This window comes from Glycine soja, chromosome 10, assembly GCF_004193775.1.
Source record: "Glycine soja cultivar W05 chromosome 10, ASM419377v2, whole genome shotgun sequence".
NCBI classification, from domain to species: domain Eukaryota; kingdom Viridiplantae; phylum Streptophyta; class Magnoliopsida; order Fabales; family Fabaceae; genus Glycine; species Glycine soja.
The window spans coordinates 42,684,045-42,694,303 of NC_041011.1; the positions used below are offsets into that span (position 1 = coordinate 42,684,045).

General features: G+C 32.1%; 1 protein-coding gene across 1 annotated transcript; it reads right to left on the bottom strand.

The window, feature by feature from the left end:
- Window positions 1-810: 810 nt before the first annotated feature.
- LOC114371781 (uncharacterized protein At2g17340-like) lies at window positions 811-8,885 on the bottom strand. Its single transcript, XM_028329121.1, has 11 exons — window positions 8,865-8,885; window positions 4,333-4,409; window positions 4,051-4,117; window positions 3,416-3,544; window positions 2,706-2,957; window positions 2,166-2,252; window positions 1,662-1,736; window positions 1,511-1,588; window positions 1,292-1,369; window positions 1,023-1,085; window positions 811-921 (listed from the first exon to the last, which is right to left on the bottom strand). The coding sequence occupies exons 1-11, from the start codon at window positions 8,883-8,885 to the stop codon at window positions 847-849; spliced, it is 1,002 nt and encodes a 333-aa protein (XP_028184922.1). The 3' UTR covers window positions 811-846.
- Between the last annotated feature and the right edge of the window lie 1,374 nt (window positions 8,886-10,259).

Genomic DNA, 10,259 nt, shown 5'->3' on the forward strand with positions numbered 1-10,259 from the left:
TGATTTCTTGTTTTTAGTTTTGAGTTAGGATTTATTCTTTATTTTAAGTTTTTAAAAAGATGTTACAAATTGAAGATAAATAAAATAAGTCAATTATTTTATCTTATCTTACTTTATAATGAAATAATGGTGGTGACAGAGGTAACAGAGTGGTGGTAGTTATGACGCTAATAGTGGGGCTGAAATAGTGATGACGACGATGGTGATGGTGATTATAGTAGCAATAGAATGGTGATGATAATGTTTTAAAACTTGAATCGATCAGACTGGCTGAACTGGTTCGATCGCGACCCGATGGTTTGGCCAATTGAGTTGCTTATCGAATCAATCATGCATTGAACTCGATGCAATCCAGTACGATCCGATCATGTTTGCGGTTAAATTGGTGACTCACCGATCTAACTAAGATCATGCCTAAGGGAGAAAGCATGTGTAAGGTCATATGGATCAATTAAGGTTGAATATAAATTTATTTATTTTTTAATAAAGGTCGAATCATGTGACAGTGGTATAGTGATGGTGGTTAAAATGTTTTTTAAAAAATTAAAACTAAAAATCAAATTTACAAAAAAAAAATTCTTAATTTTGATAATAAATATAAAACTGTTTTGAAATTGAATTAAAAATTAATTTAATTTCATTTTTATTAGACACGTTTTATTTTAAAAATTACATTTGAAAACAAAAAATTAAAAACTTACTACCACTCCGAACGGGGTCTAAAATTTTGAATTTTGATTACTTGGAAAGTTGGAAGCATATGTAGTTGAAACAATAAGCCTACACTAACTGCAAATGTAGTGTTGGGTATTTATCAAAGTAAAGAATCAGCCTTAATTTTAAGCTCTAAACTTCATCATATTTGATCACGCAATCATAAAAACGTGACCCAAGAAATTCTGTAACCTCAGGATGTTTTACCTATAAAATAATGACAAAAAAGAAATATGAAAGAATAGAAATCATCAGAATTCAATTATTCATTTGCTAAAAAGCAAGTAAAAAATGATAAAATGCATTACCATAGCAATCTTGAGGGAATCACATTTAAATTGAGCATAGAGATTTGTTTCTATTCCACGACCCTGTCAAAAGAAATAAGTCGGTGTTTAATGTTTACGAAGCACCAATGTGATAAAGCTAATTGGATAAGTGTAGAGGCATCACTGAAGCAAAAATTGAAGAAACTAAGAACCCAAAAATAGAGCTTAAAATTTGCTCAACCCAACTGTTGGAATATGCAACTTGTCTAACCCAACAGAAAGCATATAATGTGGAAGGAAGAGCTTACCATCCCTTCTAAGATGACAAGATCTAAATCATTGGCAAGGTTTCCAAGTTCCTGTGACACCCTTGTAAGATCAATAACCTGCAATCCATTGAACAAAACAAGAAAGAAGAAAGTAATGTAATCACCATACAAGTCAATGAGCTGACATCATAGGCCAATAACTACATAGTAACCAGAACTTTCCTAATATAACAGAAAATATACTTCTAATTTTCTTACAGGTAAATCATTTCCGGAGTTGGCAATTAGAAGATTTGAAGTACCGACACCCACGAGACGTCCTTCTTCATCCTTTAACTGGCAATCAACATGATAGAGTTAGGAAAGAACTTTGTCATACCATAAACTGCCAGACCTAATTGTTTGTTACCTTTGATATAATTTTAATTAGCTCAGCATAAGTCACATCATTGAGGGAAGGTAAGTAATTAGCAGCCAATATAACCTGCATTCAGATCACATAAAATATGTTGAAGCAGACGATCATTAAGAGCAATTTCACACAGATCTTAAAAAATGGGCAAATACTATTACACCTAAAGCAAGGCAGTACTAAAAATGAATCATGTCAACCACCAATAAGAGTTAAGCTGATTTAGTTAAAATACTTACTATAAATTATTTAAAATTAAAAAAATCCTTAGTTCCTTTATATTCCTATAATGCAAAACAAATCCAAGTATTTCAAGACATTGATCTACTGTGCTCAATGATAAAAAGGCTACCAATATCCTTCCCTGTCCCTCCCCTATTTGAAATCCTAAAGTAAAACATAAGAAAGATGAACCACAAACGACAATATTTAGTTATGGTATAGGTTTTAAACAGCCTGACCAAAAAACTCAAACGATAGAGGGAAAAAATGCTAGTGAACCTGACTCCCACGCCGAAGTAGCTCCCTTGCAAATGGCAGAATACCCAAAATGATATCTGCACCAGAATTATCAAGAAATATGATTACCTGCCAATGTAAAAGAGATTAGGATACCACCCCTGAAAAAAACAGCAGAAGACATAAAATCCATCATAAAATTGTATATTTCATTAGCCATACGACACTTGCCTTCTTCCAGGACTTCTTGCTCCATTTCATTTTGAAAGATTCAAGATCATCAATAACCCAAGGTCAAGTGACAAGATTTTGACAAGTAACCGAAAAAGACATTCCATCCCTAGAGAAAACCTCTGCAAGCTTCAAGAAATTGAGGGAAGAAAAAGGTAACGATCAACTAAAGCTAGTTATATAATCCTCCAAGGTCCAAACTCTGCCATGATTGTAATAAATAACAAGAACTGGCTTCTTCAATTAGGCAAATAAATTTAGTATGAAGTTAGTTTTGGTTTCCTACTCAAATTGTCAGCCTATGGTTCTGTACATGGATGATAGATAAGAAAATGAGTAAATGTCACTAACAATTAGCCAAGTACTGTCAAATGTCAATCGAGAGTAGCAAAGGATCATCATATTCTCAACATCATCAGCCACACCATGCACTCCTATAGTGAAGAGTGACTTAACCAAACCAGACAATGGGAAAGTGGAGCAATTAAGGGTTGATACAGTAACAAGGAACATTAAGCAACTAAAATCAATGTTTGCATGAACAGGTAGGCTGGTCCAGTCTATTCCAAGACTCATGGTTTCAGATATTGACATGTAATGAAGCTGAAAAAGGTGCCAGGTCAGAGGCTGAATGAGATAAATCAGTTGCAGCATGTGAGATACGAGTTGATGACTCATCAGCTTGCTACAACTTAAAGCACCAGAAGCAAGATTTCTAACCAAAGGATTTAAGTCACTGGCGGAAGGGGAAAAGAACTATGCAAGAAGATGCTGAGAACTCATCCCCTTTCCCTCTCTGGATATTTTCCTCCTCCTCTCTGAACTTTCTTCTTCCTTCTCTGGAACCTTTATTCAACACAAGTCATTTTTATGTAATTCTGTTACTGTTACTGAATGCAAGTTTACAGCTACTGTTCCTTGAGTATTAAATCAACTCTGTATTGAGTTTGGTTAATTTCTTACTGAGCCTATTCACAGTTTGTGGGGTTTATTATATTGAGAATCATTACGACAGAAGTGACCAAAATTACACACAGAAAATCAACCAACATGTGAAGCACCAAGATCAAGTATGTTCTTGCAAAAACTCCTCTAACTAAATTCTCTAGTCGTTTCCCTTCATCTACAATGGCATCATTAAGACGAACAACATTCTCAAATAGGGATATGGCATTTGCATTCTCTACATCCTGTTGCATTCAATCAAAGAGGAATTACAAATCTTGAGTAAATTAAAACAACATGGTCTATTGTTAGTCACAAGACCATTCCCCCTCCCCCTCCTACTGAAGACTAATGATGTTAAATTTCTTCGACTTTGGCTAATATATATTAGGCCTCTAGCCAACAACATTAAGAGAAGAATGCCATTAAATTTCACTGTATTCTTCATGTCAGATGTTACATTATTTCACCCCTATAATAAAATATATGCATGCTTTTCTTCAACATTTTAACTGAATAGTATAAGCTTTTTGCACACAGAATCCCATATTGCACAGTTAATCTTACCTTTATTTCTTAAAGATATCCCTGAATCCCAGTTCTTTAAGGATTTGCTCACGAAGTTTGCATGGAAGCTAGAACACCCGGGAAAAAAGAGAGAAATAAAGGAAAATGAAGAAGGGAGAAATTAGACATGTAACCAAAACTGCTGCATTTTATTTTGTTATTTGTATATAGCTAAAGAACATACAAGGACATCAAGAGGCACGCCTTGCCTTGCAGGATCTTTTTTGAAATCTTCAATAATTCTAGCAAACCTTTTTGCAGGAAATGTGTCAGCAAAAGATGCAATACTAATTCATATTAATTTGAATTAAAATATTATATATAAATATAACACAAAGTAAACAGTACAAGCCTAAGATTCACTAGAAACATTATTCCTGTCGTTTATTTTATAAAAAAAAAAAGTCTTTGTCATGCAGCCAAGCTCTCAAAGTGGACTGAAAAGGGGACGTATTAAGAGACCCACCTTTGAGCAAATTCTTCAGCTTTAGTCGTAGCATCAGGAATAGAAGTATCACCCTCTCTATTGAAATAATAGAATCCCTACAACAATATAAAAATCACACTTCACTAAAACAGGGAATGACTACAATAATATTGCTTTTAACCAGTTGCTTCCATTTACCATATTTACTAACGAGATTATAAGAAGCAGCAACTACACTCTGCTTCCAAAATTAGGTTAAGAAACACTCACAAACTCTGTTGGTTAATGGAATTGAAGTATGGACAATGCTCAAACCCAATCTATGAACTGAAATTTTAACTCTTATTTTTTATTGAGAAGAATGAAAGCATATCAAGAACCTATTATTCCAAGAAAAGTTAAAAGTTGTTAGACAATGGATCACGAATTACTTTCTTAAATGTTTTTGCATAGAGAAAATAAGGACATATAACAAAACCCATCAATTAAAACATTCAATTTGTCGTAAACTTCAGTGTTTCAGTTTGCATGTCCATTTTTCAATATCTGTGACTGCGATACCATTAGTAAATGTCCACATTTCAACCTTTAAAAAACACAGTACCAAAGTAACAATGATGTTTGGGGCTTGTACAACCAAAGGGTACATGCAAGTAGATGTTTCTATTCCTTCTCAGCACTACATCCTAATTCCTAAGGTCGGAGAACAATGACGTGGGCTTGTACAACTAAATGGCACATGCAAAATATACAATTTTTTTTCTATAAGGAGAGAACATGTTTTTTTTTATAATGAAAATAGAAATTGAATTCACGCCCAAATTTCTTTTTTTCTTTTTTGGTTTGTGTGGGGAAAAAGAAAAGAAAAAAAATGAGTGACATGATACTCCCGCGGATATACTTTTCCCATGCCAAAGATCTTCTTATGGAGTATTCTTATACACACTTGAACCTTATGAACCTAACATGCTTTCACTAGATCAAATCGCTTTGGATAGTATTATTTTATTTTTGTTTAGTTGCTAACCTTAGGAACCAAGTATAAAGTGCATTTGAGTCTGAGTTGGTGATACAATTATCATTGAATAGTTAATAGTTAATAATGATCTTAACATGGTATTAGGCATAAACGAATTCAGGAATGTATTTTAGGAGGAGTCGAAATTTTTTTTCCACATAATTATTTAAATATTTAATTTCTAGTAAATACTTATTTAATAAAAATAAGTTCAAAAATATTTATTATTAATTTTATGGATAAAATTAGAGATGTATTTCACTATTTAAGTAAATATCAACTCAAACTATTTTTATATATATTTTTAAATTATAATTTTTCTTTTTTCAATTATTGAAACTTCGCTGTTTCAGTTGGCAGGTCCATTTTTCAATATTGATAACTGTGATACCGTTACTAAATGCTTACCAATCATCCTACTGGTAGCAACTCTTAAAACATAACAGAAACCAAAGTTGCACTGACCCAGTACTCAGCAGATGTTTCTATTGCTTCTCAACATCCTAATTCCTAATGTCGGAGAACAATGATGTTTGGGGTCAGTGTACTTTGTACAACTAAAGGGCATGCAAGATATGGATCAATTACTAGAAACTAATTGTGAACCACATACTACATATAATTTATTTATTTATTTTTATAAGGGAATATTGCTTATTTTTTTTATGAAAATAGAACTTTAATTCACAATCCATTTTGTTCTGTGGATTTTTTTTTAAAAGATAAAGATAAGTATGAAAGAAGAAATTTGAGCCACACCTCTCTTTAATGTTTTGGGGGGGGGGGGGGGGGGGAGAAGATAACATACTCACTACTCAGTAGAGTCCCACATCAATTCAAGTACAACAACACACACATACTCTAATACTAAATATTATCAGGATTCACAAATTTGAGTTCACGTGAGTTCCAATACTTGATTTTTTGGTTGGTTGTTAACATTTGTTACTTAGAGTTACAACTTGTTGTCCTTTTTATACGTTAGTTACAACAATATTTTTAGGCCTAGCCTTAAAGGAGAGAGAGATACATAATTTCCGAAAAAAAAAGAACGATGAGAACTTTATTTTGGGGGGTAGTGTTACCTACTGATTTGGAGTTGACATAAAACTGTGTGGGTTGATGAATGGTCTTAGCCAATTGGTTGAGAGGGTAAGAGAAGAAGCATAGAGATATGAGGAGATTGATGGAGGATAACAAGGGACCAAGTACACCAGAGTCTGAGTTAGTGAAGGTGATATAATTCACATTGAAGTTGTTAATGACCTTAGCATAGGCCTGGTGCTAGGGGAGTCTTGGGAGGGAGGGGACTACACTTGTGTGGTGCACAAAACAAATTTCAAACTTTGGTCTACTATCCTGTAAATGTCATTAAATATTTTTTTTTTCATTTTTTTAATTTATTTGTATCATTTTCGTTTCAAACTTATTTTTAATTTGAAACGTTGGCAAGTAAAAGAAATCTAATAACTACTTGACTACCCATTTGCTATTAAAAATGATATTGATGTGTTTGTTTATCCCTATTAAAAAATGATATTGATGTGTTTGTTTATCCCTATTCCCAATTTAAAAGATAAATTTTGATGAATATATACAAAGTCATTATATTATCATTGAAACTATCTAATTTGGATTGTAAGCAAATACAAAGTCAAAACCATCGGTTCATGTTTGGTAAAAGTAGTTAATAAGTGAACTGAAATTTAAAAATTAGCTTGTAGTTAAAAATTAAAATGTACGGGTTTGTGAAAGCAGAAAGATAAAAAAGGACTAATAAAACTTAATTTGTCTTATAAAAAAGAAGATAAAAAGTAAAGTTAATAAGTAATTTAAATATAAAAAAGAAATAGTATATTAGAAACTACAAGTTAAAACGCTATTATCGTCTCAGGAAATGCTACAAATTACTAAAATAAAATTGTTTATCAAACTCTATTACCATAGTCAAATAAGTTTTTCATTTATTAAAAAAAAACTAAACTAGAAGCTGCCTTTCAAACATACTACAAAATAATATATCATTTATTACGTTAGAAATGAAAATAAAATAAAAAAAAATGGTAGAATTTCATTTTAATTATAATTAATTTGTTATGTCCATAAATGAGTAAAGAAAAACCTAATCAGTTGATAACAAATTTACTCATTTGTTTTGGCCCCAAATTGCGTTAATTTCTAGCAAAAGCATTTGCCTTTATCAGTAGCACTCTCCTTTAATAATTTTTCATGGTGAGTTCATTATTTATAACCTATTTGGTTTCATGTTAGAGGTGATTGAGGCAGATTCTATTGAAGCAAATTATATTGACTCTGGCATCAATATTTTGATTTGGATGTAAAATTTATCGAGACGTATACACCAAATCTTCACTGATTTTCTTGAAGTAAAGTAAATATAAATTTATTTATAAATGCTTTTTAAAGTCAGAAGATTCCTAACTTAAGAATTTCTTAAGCAAAAGGACTAATTAAGATGATTCAAAACTAAAGGTATTTATCTAAAAAAGAAAAGAATGAGTCAAGAGTGATTGTATGCACTTTTCCTTTGTACGACGATGACTCGGTAAAACAAAAAACAAAGGAGAAAAATTCATTCCAAAATTGTCATACATTATTCATCCTCAATAATAAAAGGACTGCTTTCGTTGTCTTACATAGTTCTTTCTTTGGTTCGTTGCATCCTGCCTTCAATGAGGTTATGCTTATATATCCACATTTCTTATATGGCCACCAAATATAATAGACAAGCCATGAACATCAGTTGTAACATTTTCAAGCAAACAAAACAAGACAAAACAATTAGCCAACAACAGCCAAAATGGTTTAGTTACTTAGGTCCTTGGTCGTTTTCAGTGGATCATGGTCCAAATTTTTGAAGATCTTCAACACCCCAGAAAATCGCAATCAATCTAGTATTATTTTAATTCTAACTGCCCATGATTATTGAGAGAGAAAATGACTAACAAGTCAATCAGGGCAAGGATCCAGAGATAGAAAAGTGAATGCTGCATAATAAAGTTTGGTGGGTGATGCCTAAGTTGATGACATAGAGCAATGTGGCTATGACCAATTAAGAATTAAAGTTGCATTGCATGTGAGTACAACAGACTTTTGATTATTAATTTAATAGAATAAAAGCCCCACGTACAGTTGGATCAAACATCCCACTTACAGATATGCATCAACCTCGTTAGTCCGAGTAGAACTAGACTGATTCTTATGTTTTAGCTTGTAAATGAAAAAAATATATAATTGAAAGAATAAAATTTCATTAAAAATAATTAATCAGATTTTTTATAGAAATTAATCATAACACAGTTAAAAAAATTATATATATATATATATATATATATATATATATATATATATATATATATATATATATATATATATTGTATTGTTCTTTTCGGAAAGCATTCACCTTAAAATTTGCTATATATAAAAAAAAAGAAGGTTCTATCCACGTTTGCGTCTATCCAAACACCACTTTAAATAGACCTAAAATCCTCAACTCGCGTCTAACTCAAGCAAACCACTTTCGCCTTCTTACTTTTTCATATTCCATAGCCATGTTAGATTCTGTGATTGAGTACATCACTCAGGCAGCTTCTAGCTATGCTTTCATTTTCTGCTTCTGCAATTTGATCATAGTCATTATCCTAGTGGACTTGAAGCCCAAGCTTAGTTTTGATCAAGAGAGTGAACAAATCCGTTTGTCCATGCCCACAAACACAGGTATAGAAGGAGCAATTTCCAAGAGTTTAGTAAACAAAAACACATTTTCTCCACAAGCAAGAGAAGTGTCACAACATGCCAAAGAAGAAGTGGTGGTGGACAAAGTTGGAAGTGAAGGTAATGATAATTGCGACTGCAACAGTGAGGAAGATGATGATGAGCTGAAGAGAAGAGTGGAAGAGTTTATAGAGAGAGTTAATGAAGGATGGAAAGCAGAACATTTGAGCACATCAAGTTTGTTGTGGGGTGAGAATAATAATAAGGAACTTTTGGAGTAGAATTTTGATCTATATGACCAGTTTGTTTGGCTGTTCCACTCATTCTTGAAACGTTTTTAGTGAATAGAGACTGTTTTTTATGTTATGTTTCTATCATTGAAGGAAATGTCTTAGAAACAATGCTTAGTGAATGATCAGTTCTAACTGAAAATTACTTTCTTTAGTGTTTGGGAAATACCCTACTCAAGCAGGAGGATTAGAGTGATTTGGTACGAAGTAAATATTCTATGCACTCACATTAAAACGTTTTTATACGATCGATCATTCAATTATAATTACAGATTATATGACATTTTTTAACTTTCATAGTTATTACTGTAAAACAATTATTCGGTGCATATTTCGATTTGGAAGTTAATTCTAGCTAACAGTCACATGGATAAGGGGAAAAAGTGATGTCTAGAAGCATGCTACGAAGCAGCATATGTAGAAATAATCTCTTGCCACCAAAAATAAATAAAAATGTAGAAATCCCTTTTTCATCTGACTTTCAAGTTTTACCATTAAGAAATAGTTCCATGATATTCCTTTCCTTTTTCCACTCATACTTGATGCTTTAGCCGAAAAGGGTGATATAGTTTTCTCTATGGTATTGGGTATTAACAAAGAAAAAGAAGTTAAGAGGTATAGAGCATCAAGATATTGCAAGAAATGCATCGAAATATTTGCACACTTGCACCTATTATAATACAATAAATTTAGATATGATTCGGACAAATTAAGGATACTTTGGAACCAATTCAAGTTAAAGTGGTTGTGAAAATATAATTTTAAATGGTCTGATCCAAAAGTTAGTTTGGTAGTGGAGAGACATGACATTGTTTCAAGTTTCAACATCGTAATTAACTGAATGTTGTATTTCAGGCTGTGTTGTAGTCTTCATTTAGCAGGCTGTGTTGTAGTCTTCATTTAGCTTAGTTCAGGCAAAAAAA